The sequence below is a fragment of the Salvia splendens genome, chromosome 3 (genome assembly GCF_004379255.2).
Source record: "Salvia splendens isolate huo1 chromosome 3, SspV2, whole genome shotgun sequence".
Classification (NCBI taxonomy): Eukaryota; Viridiplantae; Streptophyta; class Magnoliopsida; order Lamiales; family Lamiaceae; genus Salvia; species Salvia splendens.
The window spans coordinates 10,482,387-10,504,039 of record NC_056034.1 but is presented as its reverse complement, the minus strand read 5'-3'; the positions used below and the strand labels follow the sequence as shown (position 1 = coordinate 10,504,039).

General features: G+C 36.9%; 1 protein-coding gene across 1 annotated transcript; it reads right to left on the bottom strand.

Annotated features, from left to right (window-relative positions):
- Positions 1-17,143: 17,143 nt before the first annotated feature.
- Positions 17,144-21,236, bottom strand: LOC121794862 (probable protein S-acyltransferase 22). Its single transcript, XM_042193224.1, has 9 exons — positions 20,691-21,236; positions 20,465-20,578; positions 19,484-19,879; positions 19,300-19,368; positions 19,143-19,214; positions 18,850-18,978; positions 18,684-18,764; positions 18,409-18,588; positions 17,144-18,310 (listed from the first exon to the last, which is right to left on the bottom strand). Exons 1-9 carry the CDS (start codon positions 20,730-20,732, stop codon positions 17,522-17,524), a joined length of 1,872 nt encoding a protein of 623 aa, XP_042049158.1. The 5' UTR covers positions 20,733-21,236; the 3' UTR covers positions 17,144-17,521.
- Positions 21,237-21,653: the final 417 nt, after the last annotated feature.

The window sequence follows — 21,653 nt, the reverse complement described above, 5'->3', positions numbered from 1 at the left end:
GGTGGCGGCAGAGCTCATACTGCAATGATTCTTTTTTTTACTTCCCTCCAAAAAAACAAAAACAATCACCAGGCAAACATTAGTCTCTGCCTCTTCAAAGTTGCATCAGAATTTCTCTAGGCCAACTGCGTTTTTTAAGACCTCGGCCAACAATTGAAAGAATCTCATGAATCTCCCTTCTATCCTCAAAGATTCCTATGACTCGAGAAGGTCGACGATGTCGGTGCAATGAATCTTGATGAGCTACTTCTCTCTGCTTCAGACCCAAACAGCATGTTGTTCCAGTTGTTAGGCCTATGCAGAAACCTCGTAGGCACTCTGTCGCTATCTTCACCGCCGGATGCATCATATCCATCGCTAGTCGATCTTGACAACGGGATGTCCTTCTGAGCGGCCAGGGCGGTGGAAGACAGCCTGGCTAGCCTCCTCCCCTCTTCAGCTCCAGATGAGAAGACCCGGAAAGGATGAATGTCGGGGGAATCTAGGCTACTGCTCTCAGGCGAGGAAGCCACGTTCACAGCTGGCATTCCCCGGAAATCACTCCGGGCTTCGAGCTGCAGAGGAGCCAAACTGGTTGATGTGGGATGATGAAGATGATCTCTAATATTTTGGGCGTCGAAAGTTTGAAGCTTCGATACAGATTGAAGAGGCATGTCTGTGGGTAGGCAGATGCGCCTGCTCCCTCGTTTCCTACCGTTATCGGGCCTAAGAGCGCCATGTTCCGACCACTACTGCCGAAACTGCTGTCTGTTTCATGAGCATAGCTGTTGGACTCATGCCTCACCACAGGCCTTAAGATCTTGGACTTCTTCCTTGCCTCTGCAGCAGCCTTTGAAACATCCTCTGCATTTAAACGAGCTAGAGTCCATGGACTGATCTTCACTGGTAAACAAATGATTAAATAGTTGTAATTGAAGATTTGCATATTCAGGGAGGCACATAGACAAAATGAGTACGAGTGCCCGAAGAACCCCCGAATCTCGGAGGTACTCCCTGTTTTTTCATGATTCAGCAATGCCTGTGTCTTCTCGACGGTCTAGGGGGACGTTTACTACACCCGAACAGGCAGCTGCTGTTTTGTTTTTATTTTGGCCTTTTATTTTGGTTCTGATAGTTACTGCATCATGCACATTCTCTCTTTGGATGCAATTTTGTTTTTCTGCATTCCCATTCATTTCTCCACTTCTTGTTGCGTTCTTTCATTAACTATTCTACTACAACACAATGGTAATTAGAATTATATCTAAGCAGTTAATTTTAGGATATCAACTGCATTTACATGTTTGTCCCATGCTCAATGGTTGCATTCAGAAATATCACTTTTGTTCTAGAGTTTTGACGTTTATCTTGAACTTCATGGCCAGGTTTAAGCCTGCTGATACAAATAATGTACTGAAAATGTGGGGTGGTTTTGAAAAATGTTCCTGGCCCGAGAGACACATTTTATATCAGTCATCGCTGATTGCACTAATAATCTCAATCTCTTTTCTTCTTTGAAATTTGTATTCATGCATCTGTTTGTCTGTGTTACTCTACTTTACAGGTTTCTGCATACAAAGTTTTGGCTGTTTAACATGTTTGTTATGAATAAAACATAGTAAGTAGATCACAAGATAAAAAAGACATTGGTTTTGAGCACTTAATCTTATATAATTTGATCTCCAATCAGTGGCGGACACAGAAATATTTTATGACAGGGGCTGTACAGTAATTTTTTTTAGTTAACATACACTTCTTTCGTCTTTTAAAAATAGAGATTTCTGTGGCAAAACGAGTTTTAAAGTGAAATTGATATAGTATGAAACAAAAATTGATAAACTAGTTGAAACAATATTAGTCGTAGTGGAACCCACATCGTTAGTGTGTAATATGTGATGAAAATGTTTTCAAAATTTAAAAATGAATAATGAATCAAAATTATAAACATTTAAACTTAATGTATACTCATATGAGTATAAGTAACATGTACCGGTACATTTTTAACTTACAGTGCAACAATTGAACAATTTTAATACACTAAAAAGTAAGTACTAATAGAAGTAGAACACGTGATATAGCTAGGCGTAGCCTATAGGTAAGGGACTTGACAGTTGCTAATTTTACTATTATTATTAATATAATTAGTCATGGTTTATCTCATCTTCTTCCTCAAGCAGCAACGACAGCCATTTTTTTAAAACTTCCTTATGCAATTTCAAACTTCAGCCCCTCCTTCTTATTCAATCTTTTACATTTTAGACTTCATATACTATAGTTTTGTGAGGGCTAAAGACATTTTTCAGAAATTTTAAATTTTTTTAAAGTACAAAATATCAAAAAAAAATTAATTTGGGGAGGGCTTAAGCCCTTCCTCCCTTGGCTGTGTGTCCGCCACTGTCTCCAATAGTTAGCCTATACAGCCGGTATACATATCTACAGCCAAACTGGGAGCCAGGTCTGGGTGTTGGCAAGGGTAATGGTTTTTTAAGTCAATAACAATTGCATAGTAGCAATCGAAATTAATTCTCTTACTATCAATTAGATCACAACAAATACTCTCAGGGTGACAGAGGAGGAGGATCGTCGCATATGTCTTTCAACAGCCCAAATTTACAATCATCATTCCAAACCTTGTAGCACTCTTTCAGATCCATTGTTTTCCAATCACTCATTACAACCAAACTACTTATCATAATCACCATCACCATGACTGAGTTTTGAGGACTCATGCTTCTAAGATAATATGTATGTTGTGGAAATGAGATATACAAATCTTGTCGGACGAAATTACAATGGAAAATAAAACAAGGAAATTACACGGAAAATAACTGAACAAAATTACACGTAAAACTTGTGGAAAGTGGTAAGCCGAGTAGAGGAGTCCTCTTTCCGCAAGACGAGATACGCCCCGGTAGTGCTCTCGGTTTGGCGTGTTGTCCCCAAAGATAAAATGGCTTCGTCTCTGAAGTAGCAACACTGCTAGCAATAGAGCTCCGGCGAACAGGAGTAAGGCGGGGGCAGAGCTTCGACGGGGAAGATTATGCAGAGAGGGAGAGAGCGTGAATGCAAGATGCTTGTGTATGTTCTGTTGTAGAATGCAATGGATCATGTCTATTTATAGGCCAAGTCCACCTGCAGGGCATTGATGGAGTCAACAGTCATTATGTGTGTCATGATGGCTTGACTGTAACATCCGGGGGTTATTGACTAGTGCACTAGCCAGTGGGAGCTGAAGAGACACGATGCACCGGGACATGCTACACGACGGGATACACCATGGACCGTCGGGGTCCATCGGGGACCTTTTGTCTCCCGTTATGCGTCGGGGTCCAGCGGGGACCTTTTGACTCTCGTTGTGAGTCGGGGTCCACCGGGGACCTTTTGTCTCCTATTGTGCGTCGGGGTCCAGCGAGAACCTTTTGTCTCCAGTCATGCATCGGGGTCCAGCGGGACCATGACGTGGACTAGGACCCGTCGGGGATAGCGTGGAGTTCGGGGTGGTCTAAAAAGAACAAGCGAGGCTCGAACCACGCTCAATGACCAGCTCCAAATGCGTCGTCGGGGATGCGTGGAGTTTGGAGTGGTCTAAAAAGAACAAGCGAGGCTCGAACCACGCTCAACGACCAGCTCCAAAGAACAGCCCAAGGCACAAGGCACCAGGGACCCGCTGCACGGGTCGCGGGCGGGCGGCGGCGGCGCGCGCGTGTGCGCGCGTGTGGACTCTTTCACCCGTCTTATTCCACGATAATTATTACACATGATAATTCATCTGATTAAATACTTCATCAAAGAAGTTTATCATCCCCGATGTGGGATAATTAACACCTAGTTAATTAATCTCTTAGTCTTTTCACATAGCTCATTTCTAGCTTTATTGTGACCAATTTTAATATATTATTTCTCACTCACCGGGAATCGGATTTGAGAAAATGAATATACTACGGTCATCTACTCGGAACGTAGATCGACGTTATTGCATTGAATTTCATAAAATTAAATGTCCTGTAACATTTATTATTAGTCAAAAATCATTTGACCAAACACGATTCCAACAATGTATAATAACCCTAGTTACAACATCTTGCTTTTATAGATGTCATATCACTCACTTAATTGATTTCAATTCTCATAACCTACATATATACTAGTAGTATTTATTGTCACCAGAAATTAACTTGTAATTAAGAAGTCGAATTTAACTGAAAACTTTAACCCTTCATTCATAACTGAACATAGAAATTCAAATTCACATGCTATCGGCATTTAATGATGAATATAATCCCTACACTTTTTCTCCAAAGTAGGTTGGTCGTCGATGCTAATGCAGTTCCGTGGCAAGTCATTGAGCATGTCTATCTCCTGAAACTCGCTCCAGTCGAAATACCAATCTCCCACAGCTTGTGCTATCGTCTGAAAAATACACGTAAAATTAAATTAGAAGTGTGTGATCAAACAATTTGTGTGGCATATATATACACTTTATTTAGTTTCACTTACTTTGTTAGCAAGTCCGTTTCCAACCAACGATGAGCATGTCGAATCGCGTTTGTATTCCGAATGGGTATATCGATAGCTGCTATGTACAAAATAGCCTATCATTGGGGAGCTATCCGTAATTGTACTTTTCAATGTATTTATAAATGTGTACCTAAAATCTAAAAAAATAGTATGAGAAATTGATTCTTATTAAATAGAGTCAAAATTAGTAATGATATTATACATTCCTTTCGTGATTTTTATCTCAGTCCAATTGCAAAACATCAAGTTATGGGTGCAATTGAACCATCTGAGGCTAGTATCACTCGGAGAGAACAAATTTGTTTGTATTTGTGACAAGTAGATTGGAAATAAAAATATATATAATTAATGACATCAAAGACATTAATGACATTTAATATTACCATACCTAATATGAGTCAAATGCTGATTCGATTAAAAATAATGGGGTTTGGATATTTGGGACCACATTTTCAGGAAATAAACACTACAAATACAAATATGGTCATGAGGAATACTTAATTATATTATCAAGAAAAGTCATGAAGATAAGTCAGTGAATAGTACTATACTCTTACCAAAGTTGGACTAAATTTGGATATGCATGATGTGGGTAACGTATTAATCAAACCTTATATATGTACATAGCAAAAGTGAGGAATTAATGTAAGAATACACATTTTAATATATAAAGTACTACTTGATTATATAACAAAGTAAACTAAATTAAAAAAAATTACATACATGTGTTGATACCACACTAAAGAAAAAAGCTTCTCTCCAATCAGCTCCCATAAAATGCTCACTAGTGAGCCAAACAAAATTAATCAACGACATATTATACGATTTTATACTACTATCTAATAAAATTTATATTTTGATAATTAGGTAGTAAATTTAGATAGTCTTACCCATGAGTAAAGAAGCCCGAATCAGATACGCACTTCACCCTAGTTGTATTGTGAAAAAGTGCTTGAAACTTGTTACAATGTAAAATTGTGGCTAATCCACCTGCCGAAGAGCCTAACAATAAAGCCTATAAAACAATATCAATTAATATCAAGTGGCAATTAGAATTTAATTAATCCAAGAGTTGCTATAGTTTACTAATGCATACATTTTTAGCATTTCCCATGCCGATTCGTAGCAGCTCATCCATCATTGCATCATAGATTCTTGCACCTCTATAAGTCAGGTTGTGCTTCTGTGTAAATGTTTCAGAAATTGAATTTAGTAAAACATACAATTAGGGCTAAACCGGATTCATCAGCCTTCTAGTTCGTGTCGAACCGTCTAGTCCGGTTTTTAAAAGAGTGCATGCTAGGTTAAATATAACTAATTGTGCTTATTGGTGTCTGGTGACATGGAAGAAATTTAAAAACTTACCGGGTCTACATCCTCAACATCGGACATGAAGGACGAGCCGTCACAGTAGAAGATTTTGAACACGTGCCAATTGTAGAAATCTGAAATCATGCATACAAGAATTAAGTTATATAGTATATTTGAAATTAGGATTTGGATTAGATTTAACTACACATATATACCGGGATTATAGGTGGAATTGTCGTCGAGCATCCCATCGAAGGATTGGATACCATTCTTCGACGATATCAGCTTAGCACAACTTCCAATATAACTAGTGGATCTATCGAGGCAAGAACCTATATTATCACACCACGCACCACCCTTGCAACTCCAAATTGTTAGTGTTATTATCATAAAAGATTGTGAACTCGACAATAATAAATACTGATCAAATAAAAATCTAATTCTAAATTATAAATTACGACCTATTTTAATTCTTATATTGTGATGATCATTTAATTATTACTAAGTGAAACCGTGTACATTCAAATTCAGAGTTCAATACTATTTGTTGAATCTATCTATCGCGTTTCACAATAAAATCGTGGAAGTTGTTCATATTATATACCTCAAGAGATACATGCCAATTGTGGTATCCGTCTCCAAACCCTGGGCTATAAGCATAGGCAGCAGGGGTGCCGTCGAGACAGACAACAAAAAAATTCAATTATAATTAGTTTAGCAAATCATGAATTAGTAACAGTTAAGAATTAAATTATGTCTCTCAATCTACTCAATTTTTTTATAGTATCTTTTATAGAACACAGTATAAAATAAGTCCATATTTCATCTTTACAAAATGGCTAATTTGAGCTTCTAATAGTCAATAAGTCAATATTTAATTTTTACAAAAAAATTCAATATCTTTTTAGTTGTATTCTCCATTGTTACATGAGAAAGCTTCGATAATAAAATGCAATACGCTAATTCGATGGTGAAGAGTGGTGATTTTTTTTCTCTGTGTTTTTCATTTTTGTGAGTAATAAAAATAACTGTGTTTGAAATAATTAATGGAAAGTTTTAATTTAAAACTTTTTGTACAAATTTGAAACATTGATGAAACTTTTTGTATGTATGATGTAATTGGAAGCAATGGTGTTAGTAGGGATTTAACGGAATGTATTAATTTAAAACAATAATGTAACTTTTTGTATGAAATATGTAAACTTAATACTTTTTGTACTAAATTGAAATAAAGGTAAAATATTTTATATGAAAATGTAATTACCCCTCACATTACATTACATTACAGTAGCACTCCTAAAAATTTATATATACTCAACTCAAAGGCAGTAATTTATTTCAAAATTAACAAAACAAAGTGCAGCAGATCTGAAAGGAAAGGGGAAGTATAACATATGGAGACGGAGATGGAGACGAGTTCAGAGATGCTGAAATTCGAAGTGTGTGTGAGACTGAGAGCGTAAGCAAGCAGTGAGAGGCGGAAGTGTGAGACTGAGGAGTCTTAATGAATGGAGATGGAGATGGAGATGGAGATGGAGATGGAGATATCCATCACACCTCCCAAACTTTCCTAAATCTGCATGGAATTGGAGCATTGTGATTGGTCTACACAAATAGTATTATTCTTTATTTATCTTCTCACTCTCAACATACGTACGTACATAAATTAACTCACACTCCTACTAATAACTCCACCTACAACTATGATACTAAATTTTATGTCTTCAACTAATACTACATTTACAGATTATTGATATATCTCTATTATTATCCGAGTTTGCTTAATTGTTGATATATCTGAAAGGATATGGGCTAGATTAGATTAATAAGGATTAAATAATTATAGTTGGGCTACAATTATAATTAGTTCATAAGCCCATCAATCATGAAACTCTAATGACTCTTTGTCTATATAATTGTTATTTATTCTCCATTGTGGGAGATGAGAAATATCGTAACATTAGAGAGAAAATACGTAAAGCTTTGTAGAGAATTCCTAGCTTTCTCTATAGAGCAATTGTACCGAGGAATTGTTCCTGCATCGAATCAGAATACACGTGGACCTCGATAGTAGTGGATTCAACTTGCAGGACACAATCGTAGAAGAAAACACAACAACAAGTAAGATTTAGTTTCGTTGTGTTTTACATGCTCAACTTATCATATGATTATGAATCTAGATCTGTTATTCGTGTATGCAATTTTGCGCTGCGCTCATTAGATGAATACAAGAATTCCTTACAGTGGTATCAGAGTTCAGGGCTCGATTCATAATTGTTTTGTAGTCTAATAATTTGTGGATGATTTTGGAAATCAAAATTATGAAATTGGATTTCAAAATTCCTTCACCGATTTCCTCTTGTGCACACCGACGAAACTTCTCTCAACAACAAATTCTGGAATTCATCGGTGCCGCATTCTGATTCGATTTCTCGGCTGGAAATCTTCAACAGAGGGAGCGGCAGCTCATGAATTATTCCCTTGGATTTTCTCCCCGATGGATTGGATTCATCCGATGATGAATCGGTGGCGTCGGGATAAGAATTACACGAGCCTCAAAGATGTGCGACAAACAGCATTGATGAAAATCAATTTGTTCACTACGTGAGGCGGTACTGCAATTGTTTGGTATGATTACATATGATAATCATTACTTGGAATGATTAAAAGTTGTATTTTGTGCTTGTGAAGATGGCAACTGAAAGTAGGGGATGATGCGCCGCTGCCGTGTTTGAGAAGGGAGTGATTCCATTGTGAGAAATCCCTAAATCTAATTGATAGTGTGACGATAGACGGAACGGCAACGGCATGGGATTTTTCCCCAGAGCCATAGCGGGTTTTTTTAAGATCCGGGTCGGATCCGAATCGTGGTTTTGATCACGGTAAATCACATTATTAATTTGGAATTAATAATATTAATCAAGCCAATAAATTATTTACTATCATTATTTTGAATAATAATAGTAAATGTGTTTTAATATTGTTTTAGAATTAATATTAAATATCGGTTTATATTAGTTTGGAATTGATATACATTAGATGATAAATTTATTAATTGGATTAATTAATTAATGAGCTAGAATTTGTTAATATTATTATTTTTGGAATAATAAATAATATATGTGCTTGATGATAATTTGGAGTTATTACTTGATTTACAAGTTTATTAATTTAGAATTAATATAGATTGGATTAATTTCGTTAATTAGATTAACAAATTGGGATATAGTTAGCATCTGGAAATGATAATATATACTCCACATCACAATATTAATTTGGAATTAATATTAGATATGTATAATTATATTAATTTAGAATTAATATAATTAAATCCACATTTAATTAGAAAATAAAATTTGATTTTATTTGTTGAGTATTTTTTGATATCATATGTAATAAGCATGTTATTTGATTTATGCTTGTTTTATTTTAACTATAGTAGTTAGAGACCGTTTTATTGTCTGGGTAGGCGGCGTCCAGTATGTGTAGTCCGTGTTATACTATGTCTGGGTAGGCGGCACCCAGTATTTGTAGTCCGTGTTATACTATGTCTGGGTAGACGGCGCCCAGTAATTGTTTGAAATTTAATATTAGATATTATATTCACAAAACTAGTATCACACTATTCCCCATAAAATATAAGTCTTGTTTTGAAACAAATGCGTCGTCCATCACAATTGTTTGATGCTCCTAGCCTTTTCGACCATGAGTTTTACGCCCTCGCGTTTACTCTAAATCCACAAAGTTTATGAACATTCATAGATGCATAGTTGACATCGTGTGATGGGGTTGACTTGCTTAAATTATTTTGAGTAGCCCTCGCAACCAAATGATTTATAGACGCATATTAATTAGATTAATAAACCAAGAATTGTAAAATTGTTGTTACAATTGGCTTGGAGGCCTACCTGGTGATATTATTGTAGTCATCAGCCCTCGCAGAGGCTACAACTATATAGACTTGGATCTTGGACCACTAAAATTTATATTTGATATAAATTCGTATTTTATGTTTGGGGGCATAATATATGTTAAAATTAGTGGGAGCTAATCAATACAATAAACCCTTGTTTGATTAGTGATGCGAATGTGATCTTTATATGCTTTTCTAATTTATTTTTTGTTTTATTTTCTGTTCAGATAATATGTCAAACTTATCTTATGAGTGTATGATGGAAACAAACAAATTGACTAGGTCAAATTTCACGGAGTGGCAGAGAGACTGCCCAAGACTCAAGGCACAAGGTGCAATGAGTGGGAGCTCAGCTATGTTTGTCATTGAGATAAATATGTCTATGAATAACTCACAATCCTGGGTATTGGATACCGCTTGTGGTTCACACATTTGTAATAATGTACAAGGTTTAATTGACAGCAGGAAAGTGAGGCCTGGGGAAGTTGACCTACGTGTTGGAAATGGAGCAAAAGTTGCTGCCGAACGCGTGGGAACTTATAGATTAGATCTTCCCTCCGGACATAGACTAGATTTACATAATTGTTATTTTGTTCCAGTTATTTCAAAGAATATTATTTCCATTCCGATGTTGGACATCGAAGGTTTTTCCTTCCATTTTGCAAACAACAGATGCTCGTTTTCTAATAATGGATTGTGTTATGGAAATGGCTCTTTAGAGAAAGGATTATATATGCTTGAATGCAAACGGGATATTCTCAATGTGCAAAATAAAAGACTTAAGCTATGTAATACGGATAATGCTACTTATCTTTGGCATTGTAGACTTGGCCATATCAATGAGAAAAGGATAGCGAGATTGAGAAAGTTAGACTATCTAAATTCATTTGATTTTGAATCATATGGTGCTTGTGAATTCTGTCTCAAATGAAAGATGACTAATAAGCCACTTTCTGGGAAAGGGGTGCGTGCTAATGATGTACTAGAGTTGATCCACACAGATGTGTGCGGACCGTTTCCAACTCAAACAAAAGGTGGTTATTCGTACTTCATTACTTTTACTGATGATTTGACATGGTATGGATATGTGTATCTTATGAAATACAAATCCGAGGCCTTTGAGAAATTTAAAGAGTTTAAGTGTGAAGTTGAGAAACAACTTGGGAAAAGTATCAAAACTCTTCGATCAGATCGAGGAGGGGAATACTTGAGCCGAGAATTTCTTGATTACTTGAAATCGCATGGAATTCAGTCAGACTGGACACCTCCTGGTACACCACAAATGAATGGAGTATCTGAAAGGAGAAATCGAACATTATTAGATATGGTTCGATCCATGATGAGTTTGCTAGTCTTCCTTTATTTCTCTGGGGTCATGCTTTATTTACTGCTATTTACATTCTGAATAGAGTTCCATCTAAATCAGTTGAGAAACCACCATGGTAGATCTTAAAGAAATTCACAACATGGTAGATCTTAAAGAAATTCAAGAACCACAAGATAACATTGAGAATGAGGTATTATCAAATGGTTTGAACAATAACTCAGTGGGAGTATTTGATGATCTATTGGGAGGGAAAATTACTATTAGAGGAGACCTTAGAGGGACTCTCGAAGAGCCTCCTCAAGACAATGAGATGCATCGAAGACAAGATGATACAATAGTTGCATCACCTCTACCTCAAGAAGATCATAGTGATATACATGAACCTACTCACATTCAGAATGAACAGCTCGAGCCAGAAGAAAACCAACTCAATTGGCCTAGAAGCATTCGTCGTGCACCTGAGAGACTGAATCTAATGGTTGAGAACCAAGATGATGAAGTTGATTTAGATGATGATGAGCCTAAGACCTATACCGAGGCGTTGTCGGACACCGATCGAGAGAAGTGGCTTGAAGCCTTGATATCTGAAATGGACTCGATGTACTTCAACTTAGTCTGGGAACTAGTTGACTTGTCAGATGGGGTTTACCCCATAGGTTGCAAATGGATCTTCAAAAAGAAGAGAGATGCAGATGGCAAAGTACAAACCTACAAGGCTAGGTTAGTGGCAAAGGGTTATAGTCAGCGCGAAGGCATTGACTATGATGAAACCTTTTTGCCAGTTGCTAAGATCAAGTCCATTAGGATATTACTTGCAATTGCTGCATACTACAATTTCGACATTTTGCAAATGGATGTCAAAACCGCATTTCCCAATGGAGAATTAGAAGGCGATGTCTATATGACACATCGAGAAGGTTTTGTATCGAAAGAAAGGCCGAATGCAGTGTGCAAGCTAAAGAAGTCCATCTATGGACTTAAGCAAGCTTCGAGGAGTTGGAATATTTGTTTTGACAGAACAATCAAATCGTTTGGTTTTGTCAGAAGCAAAGAGGGCCCATGTGTTTATAGTAAACGCGAGAATGGTAACGTTGTCTTCCTTATCATATATGTTGATGACATCTTGATTATGGGAAGCGATCGTTCCATGATGCAATCTGTGAAAGAATGGTTGTCTAGTTCCTTTATGATGAAGGATCTGGGTGATGCTTCCTACATCCTTGGAATCAAGATCTATCGAGATAGACCGAATAGGATGTTGGGATTATCACAATCCACTTACATAGACAAGTTGCTAAGGCGCTTCTCAATGGAGAATTCTAAGAAAGGTTTTCTTCCTATGGGACATGGCATTGTATTGTCAAAGAAGGATTGTCCTTCTAATGACAAAGAAAGAGACAACATGAAAAGGATCTCGTATGCCTCAGCTATAGGATCTATTATATATGCCATGATTTCTACTAGGCCAGATGTGGCCTATGCGCTTAGCATGACAGGCAGATTTCAGCAAAATCCGGATGAGGAACATTGGAAAACCGTTAAGACTATTCTTAAGTACCTTAGAAGGACTAAAGAATATTTCTTAGTCTATGGTGGACAACCAGAGTTATCAGTTACTGGGTACACTGATGCTAGTTTCCAAACAGACCATGACGACTATAAGTCTCAGTCTGGATATGTTTTTATCCTCAATGGTGGAGCAGTGAGTTGGAATAGTTCCAAACAAGGTACAACTGCCGATTCCACCACCGAAGCCGAGTATATTGCTGCATCTGAAGCTGCCAAAGAAGTTGTTGCTTTGTTAGAGTTCGTTAAAGAACTGGGTGTCATTCCGAGTGCCAATAGTGCAATACCTTTGTATTGTGACAACACTGGTGCTGTTGCGCAAGCAAAAGAACCCAGAGCTACGAACAGGAACAAGCATGTTCCCAGAAGATATCATCTGATCAGAGAAATAATTGAAAGAGGCGACATAAAATTAGAAAGAGTACCCACTGATGATAACTTGGCTGATCCTTTCACCAAACCGTTATGTATAGCAAAACACAACAAGCACTTTGAGAGCTTAGGTGTTAAGCATGTTGGTAGATGGCTTTGAATCAGTGGGAGTTACAGTTTTATATGTCTTAGAAACTTTTTGTGTTGAGACAATATTACTTGATCACATTATATGAAAATTTTATTTTCTATGGGTGTTGTGCACTTATTGGAATAATTGTTTAAAATGTTTGCATTTATTCTAAATATTTGTTCCCTTGAATTATGACTGTCGTTAATAGTGTGAGACATTAATGATATAGTATAATTCTAAAATAGCCCTAACCAATGATCATCAAGAATGGGATATTGATGATATGTTATAGGTTAGCATGGGGTTTGCATCACATTCTTCGAGAATGTAGTTGTTCTCACAACTATGAGATATTAGATACTCGTAATGGACACATGGTATACTTTGGAGAGTATTGGTATACCCTACTATTAAACTGTTTTGTTGAGTGTCTACAGTTTATTAGTACATGAAGTATGTAATAGTCCTTGGATCTGAGGTCATTACACATTTTGTTTGTTGAGTGGTGTGCTTTGACCTTGTACAACGCTTTGCCTCCCCTCGGAGGATTAAGACCCGGACTTGTGTTGGGTACATCATAAGATAAATGGAAATGGTAGTTGAGCCAAGAATGAGATTCATTCCTCGATTAGAATTTCGAGAGAACACTCAAATTCTCTATATTACTTGACCATTAAGTCATTGGCCAATGCAAAGATATATTCAATTAAAGTAATTGAATATGATCGAATGGGTCATTTAATAAAGATGAGATAAAGTGATTGAGCTATTTGGATGACACATGACAAATCTTAGGCTCAATCGGGTGGTTCGTGAATGAAAGGATGTTACTATAAACTTTTGTGTAAAGGCTTGTTTACCGAATTCACGTAAACGTCCTTCATATATCGAGCTACGCTGCCAACGCAGTCTAGGAGTTTTGTGCAGACTTCGATTAGATCGTCGTCGATAATGAGGGCCTAAAGGGTCACACTATAAGTGTATTTTGATCCGCTCAAGGGTACAAAGTTGGAACTGCGTATTATATCTAATGCTAGTCCAAGTGGGAGATTGAAAGGATATGGGCTAGATTAGATTAATATGGATTAAATAATTATAATTGGGCTACAATTATAATTAGTCCATAAGCCCAACAATCATGAAACCCTAATGACTCTTTGTCTATATAATTGTTATTTATTCTCCATTGTGGGAGATGAGAAATATCGTAACATTAGAGAGAAAATACGTAAAGCTTTGTAGAGAATTCCTAGCTTTCTCTATAGAGCAATTGTACCGAGGAATTATTCCTGCATCGGATCAGAATACACGTGGACCTCGATAGTAGTGGATTCAACTTGCAGGACACAATCGTAGAAGAAAACACAACAACAAGTAAGATTTAGTTTCGTTATGTTTTACATGTTCAACTTATCATATGATTATGAATCTAGATCTGTTATTCTTGTATGCAATTTCCGCTGCGCTCATTAGATGAATACAAGAATTCCTTACAATATCCTATAGAGAATACCAATTTTGAGGTCTTTCTTAACATTTTTTTTATGAAAACTTCTGGATTGTTATATACCCGCTATTTTTTTGGATTATAGAACAAGGAGTATAGCCTTAGAAATTGACTCAATAATTAATGTATCTACTCCTGATTTTGACCCATTAATTTTTGTAAGAATTCACGTGATTTTGTATTCCAATATATGAATGCATTACACTATTATTACTACTAGAGCTGGGTAGTGTTTCCGGATCTAGTTACTTTTAGTGTATTAAATAAATATTTTGAAAAACTTAACCTTCCGTAAAAGTTAATTGAGTAAAAACGTGTGAAAGTCTCCAAACAATTAATGAGGTTAGGTAATAAAATGTTGCATATATATATAGAGAGAGCAAAAATTGAATTTTTATTGAAATTTGTGTTCTCCCTTTTCATAGAATTTAAAATTGAACATTTACCGAACAAACAAACACAATTGTTTTCAATTTTATTAAGCATGAACTTCTTTTTAGTCAAATATTTATCCAAATTAATATTATCATTTAGTGGAGTATAATATAAGATAGATTACCAAAAAACCTAAATCATATTTTAGAATAGTTAATTTCGTCCAAGCTTACTTTTTTATGTTACAATTGCCATATACTAGTATCCAGTATCTATCTTAATTCTTATGTAAGATATTACATTGAAGTTTGCTTTTAATATAACCAAGTGTTTCACCTGTACGATCCACAACATATTGTATTTCATTGAGATTAAAGAGATGATTAATTCTCTTGACTATTAAATCTTTAGATTTAATTATTCTCTTGAGTGAGCCCAACTAGATTAATCAAATAGGAGGCCCCAGCATCATCCTTTTCATCCAAAAAATATGTGTGGACCGGCGATCAAGTCGGTCGACCTATTAACCAAAGTCCAAAATCTGAACAATTTTGGTTTATAATTCAGCTTTCTGTTTTTGTTAATCTTTGGTCATGTATTCCACTTTTTTCCAACAAATAAAACATGTTTGTTATGAATAAAACATAGGAGATTGAAAGAAATTTAAAAAGACATTGGTTTTCACTAATTAATCTCATATAATTTGATCACCAATACAATAACCAATTTGTACCCATAATATACAATTATTAAATGAATCTTGAATTAAATTATATGAGAAATAGAAAATTAGTTGTACCCATACCGAGGGCCATCTTTGCAGGGGTAATGGTTTCTTAAATCATCAACAATTGCATTGTAGCAATCCAAACTAATACTCTTAGTAATAATGAGAATACAACAAACTTCAGGTTGATGATATTCACTGTTGCCATATCTCATTCTAACAGCTGAGATTTGCAATCTTCCACCCAAGCACTCTTTCAGGTCCACTGATATATATCCAGCCTATGAATTGGTTGATTACTAGCATCATTAATTACTGTCGATTCACTTATTACAACCAAACTACTTATCATAATTACCATCACCATCATGTTTGAGTTTTGAGGACTCATGCTTCTAAGATACTACTAATAGTTACAACATCTTGCTTTTATAGATGTCATTATCACTCATTTAATTGATTTTATTACTCGTAAACTACATATGTACCATTTATTATCACCAGCAATTAACTTGTAATTAAGAAGCCAAATTTAACCGAAAACTTTATCGGCTAATAGATTATAATCGAACTTTATTGGACTTCCGTTGCATGTACCAGACAATACAAATCTCTATTTTGGATTTATTATTTTGATTGCAATCGGATATAAATCTAAACACCTAGAAGCTAGCTTGCTTCGACTATTCCTAATTCTCACGGTAACAAAACGATCTACAACTATAGCAAATCTGGTCTCGATTTCCTTAAACTTATAAATAGATTTTTTAAACCTTAATAGGCATTTCTTATGCACACAACAAAACACACATGCTTACCATACAAATGTGATTTTATTTAAGCTTGCACAAACAAAGCATTCAAAAGTTTGAGTAGTCACAATGGTGCAATAATTGATTCTTAGAACAAATGTCAAGCTCTGGAATAGAATAATGTGTTAGATTGGAATTCATACCTCGCGTTACATCACACTGCAAAGTCCATGTTTCAATATATAGCCATATTTGATTTTATGACAAGTTATCAATTAACTCTTTAAATATGATCAAATTCTTGTCAGTCCTACGATCTTTATATAATCACATATAAATTAAGTTTCAATTGCTGGGATACCACGGCCGCTCAAACTTCTACTTGGCTTCACCGATCATACTAATTTTTAGGACATTATAAAATAAATTTTGCATCTTCAATTAGTTCCAAGTGTTGTTACTTCAATGAAGATCCACGAAATGTAACTTACATGATCGGTTACGGTGAAAAGGGCATTGCCGATGCCAAAAAGGAAGAGGCAACGTCATAACCCTCACTGGCAAACAAAAATTAGAAGTGAACCTCAAACTCAAGAGATTAGACTGGAGTTGCCAGGCCACGAAATTGTATGTTTAATTCTAGTAAATCTTGATATATGTAAGTTACTTGGAATAAAAGTTTGTTTTGCTCTGATTGATGAGAGAGAGAGAGAGATGGTTACTCCTTAAAGAGGAGATATAGAACAAATTTTGTCTTTCCACTATCACTAACAAATCAACTGAATTCTAATCGAAACTCAGACAATGAAAATTTACATAACAAAAGTCAGTGATTCTGCTGCAAGCTTTCATCAATGGTGGTGGCAGAGCTCAATACTGCAATGATTCTTTTTTACTTCCCTCCAAAAAAATAAAAAACAATCACCAGGCAAACATTAGTCTCTGCCTCTTCAAAGTTGCATCAGAATTTCTCTAGGCCAACTGCGTTTTTTAAGACCACGGCCAACAATTGAAAGAATCTCATGAATCTCCCTTCTATCCTCAAAGATTCCTATGACTCGAGAAGGTCGACGATGTCGGTGCAATGAATCTTGATGAGCTACTTCTCTCTGCTTCAGACCCAAACAGCATGTTGTTCCAGTTGTTAGGCTTATGCAGAAACCTCGTAGGCACTCTGTCGCTATCTTCACCGCCAGATGCATCATATCCATCGCTAGTCGATCTTGACAACGGGATGTCCTTCTGAGCGGCCAGGGCGGTGGAAGACAGCCTGGCTAGCCTCCTCCCCTCTTCAGCTCCAGATGAGAAGACCCGGAAAGGATGAATGTCGGGGGAATCTAGGCTACTGCTCTCAGGCGAGGAAGCCACGTTCACAGCTGGCATTCCCCGGAAATCACTCCGGGCTTCGAGCTGCAGAGGAGCCAAACTGGTTGATGTGGGATGATGATGATGATCTCTAATATTTTGGGCATCGAAAGTTTGAAGCTTCGATAGAGATTGAAGAGGCATGTCTGTGGGTAGGCGGATGCGCCTGCTCCCTCGTTTCCTACCGTTGTCGGGCCTAAGAGCCGTGTTCCAACCACTACTGCCGAAACTGCTGTCTGTTTCATGAGCATAGCTGTTGGACTCATGCCTCACCACAGGCCTTAAGATCTTGGACTTCTTCCTTGCCTCTGCAGCAGCCTTTGAAACATCCTCTGCATTTAAACGAGCTAGAGTCCATGGGCTGATCTTCACTGCTGCAGGGTTCTTTTTCTTGCTTTGTTCTTCCACCATTGTTCTCTTCCCGAGTGAGCTCACAGACCCGTTTTCAGGAGGTACAACATCGTACTGCATACACAACAATAGCAAAGTCCCAAGTTAATCTCTGACCATAAATCAACTACAAATATAAACACACAAGCATAGAATCTTGACAAGTTTTTTACCTGATCCTCAACAAACAGACGTGGTGGGGTGCACCATGCCGCCCGATGGAAAGTGTTGAAGGAACTGGCACTACTTAATCCTGTAATGGAGCTAACGGGTGACATTTGAGGGCTTTGTTGACCGCCACCTAATTGATCTTGCTCCCTTAGAGCTATAATGTAATCATAGGTGCTGATTCCCTGTCATGTCACCATTGAAATTTTGTCAGTTGAAAATGTATGTCTCTTCTCTGACAGTCAAAATTCGTTGAAAAAAAGTGTAGACAAACACCAACCTTCTTGATCAAAAGGATGTGAAAGAAGAATAGCTGAGAAAGAGGCAGAGTTGCTATCATGGCCAATATAGTGCACACTGCCTATAACAAAAAATTTAGAGTATTATCTTCGTGAAGTAAATTGTTCGATACATTCAGTAATTTCTTGAGTAGAGGGATTACTCACCACAACAATTACAAAAGGGACTATGGAAAAACTGCTTCCTAGCTTAGAGCTGATGTCGGTAGCAAATTCTTTCCTCTTGAGAAAACACAGGATGAGTACAAGGATTCCAGTCGACCATTGAATAATAAGCTGCAATATCAAGTCCAAGGTGCAGTAACCATTAATAAATCAGTCATTGCTCATCTTAATAGCACTCCTACTAAATGGTAGTAGTAATATACTCCGTATATTCATGTGAGAACATGATGTATATTTTAACGAGGAAAACAGAAAATGGAAGCCTGGGAGTATACCAAGAGAAGTGCCGACACCATAAGAGTAAAAAACTTCCTGTAGTTCCTTTTGCCTATGCAATTGTTTAGCCACTACAAAATTCAGGAAGGAAAGGCTCAGAAGGTCATTTTTCACAATATTGGCAAATGATCTCCAAGTTCAAATCTCTGATTTTACCCGACAATGATGATCAAAGCGATCAACACACTTGTCACAAACCCTACAATGCTTGCTGTACTTGAAAACCTGCAAGAGGGCAAGTATGTTTATCAATTCATTCATGATCTAGAATTGTGACATAACAAAGGTTTAGCAAATGCTACGACAAATAGCTAAATATTAGGATTGCAGCAAGCCACACCTCAACTTCACACAAACTACAGTAGAACATCCCATCTTCACTCTGATGCTCAGAGGACTCTTCGTGCGAGGTGCAAAAGTAGGCACAAGGCAGTAAAGCCAACAAGCCCACACTGCACATACTCCTATGAGGTGAGGAATCGTTCTTTTCAGCTTCAGTGTTCCTATCAGCTGCTGATTCAACATCATTTCTTCCTTTTTCATTAGCTTCCCCTTCAACAGCTGCAGCATTGCCATCTACGGCAGAGGAAGTTGACTCTCCACCATGCTTACACGCGTTCTGTTTGTTATGCTCCTTGTTATCGAGGACCTTAAGATATTTTTTCGACTTGAAGACGCCGGCATCAGCAGGATCAGCACCAGCGCACCAAATGTATAGACCAAACGCGCATGCTAGCTGAGAAACGAACAAGATTAGGGACGTCCAAAATAAAAAAATAAAAAAGGATCGGTAACTACTAGCAGGCAGTAACCAGCTAGAGATGATGTGTGGTCGAAATCATTCTACACTTGCTGCATTTTGAGGTTAAACCAATACTCCCTAGTAAATGTCTGCAGCCACCTCAGAAAACAATGTATGAAGCTCTAATTCGATTATCAAAACAAGCAAACGAAATACAATCTGTAAAGCAAGTTTTTCGAGACAGAAACTTGTGGCTCTATTTACATACGACACGAGAAAGCTAGAAGACAACCACCTTAATGTTCCTTGTCAACATATGAGAAGTGAATAGTCTTTTCTACAACCATCCAAGACAGCTCATTGAAGTTATAAATTACAAAAACTGGTGAATGAAAAGCAAGCAAAGGGGGGAAGAATGCTGGTAAAATGTTAATTAAGGGAATAAAGCAGAGATCAATGTGATAGCAACAAGCATCTAAACCACAGATCTCGGCTTCTTTATTAGCCTACTGAAAAAGGGAACAAGAATTGCGAAAAACAGAAACAAAAAGCTTAGATTAGGGATGCAATTGGGCTTACAAGAGGAGTGTAAATCCCCATCGCAATGTATTGAAACAATTGTCTCCCAACAAAAGGGGCAAAGAACACATAGAAAGCAAACCCCAATGCCAGAAATACAGCAACAGCAACCACCTGAAATCACCCACATCTCGATTCAAATAGCCATGAAAAGCTAATGAAAGAGAAGAAGGAAAGAAAAAATGAACGAAGAAGAAGATTTCATCAAATGCAAAGAAATATATACCTGGAGCGGGTGGTAAGGAAGCTGCCAGCCGTGCTTTCTCATTGTGGTGATTGGAGTTGGAAATCGAGGGGGGGGAAATCTAGGAAAATCTGGGCTTCGGAAAAAAATTGAAATGAAGTTCGTTTCAGTTGCTAAAACATCCCTCTAAAATCCAGTTTCATTTTACCCCATTTTCATGGCAGAATTGAGATCAATGGCTCACTAAAAAAAGCAACCAAACAAAACTTGCATGCTCATTTCCAATGGAGAAGCAACCCAAAAAAAAGAGAAGGAAGAAGCATCAATAAAAGCTCACAAAAAGGAGATATAAAGCCACAAATGAAAATGGAGGGATGGAGATGCCGATCAATGGGCTAAGACCCTTTTCCTTGCTCACTCATTACAACCCACCATCACACCAAGCTCACACAATGATGGTGAAGAGAGAGAAAGATAACCATGGGGATGAAATGGGGTTTTTTCCTTTGAGCCAAGCAAAGATCCGTCCAGCATGGAGAGAGAGAGAGAGAGAGAGAGAGAGGGAGAGGTCAGAGGCGATGCTGGACTGGCATTTTGCTTTGTAAGCATATAATTACCTTGGGCAACCTAACTTTCACTTTTTCCCCTTGTTTCTTGCATTGCCTTTTTCCATAGCCCTCTCTGTTTTCGCTTCTTCTCTCTCCATTTTTACTGCGCTGGCGGCAGTAGAAATAAGTAATAACCATGTACTGTAGATAAATCCTAGCTTAAATAATTAATACAGATTGAAATAAAATCCAAATATTGTGAAAAAAACGACCTTACATAAATATGAAGAAGCAAGATTTGGAATTTACAATAACATCAATTATCCATGCAGCCATTTCAATTTTCCTTTTTATCTTTTCTTGGCCTATGCTTCTTTGGCATAAAATTGGAATCATTCTATCATTAAATTTCTTTCACATTTTTTATTGGTTAAATATTGAATGCATAATTTGGATA

Coding starts and splice junctions, on each gene's coding strand:
- LOC121794862 (XM_042193224.1), bottom strand. CDS start 20,732: ATGAGAAAGCACGGCTGGCAGCTTCCTTACCACCCGCTCCAG. Junction 19,880..20,464: donor TGGGGATTTACACTCCTCTT/GTAAGCCCAATT, acceptor TTCGTTTCTCAG/CTAGCATGCGCGTTTGGTCT. Junction 18,311..18,408: donor GTCTGTTTGTTGAGGATCAG/GTAAAAAACTTG, acceptor TTGTGTATGCAG/TACGATGTTGTACCTCCTGA.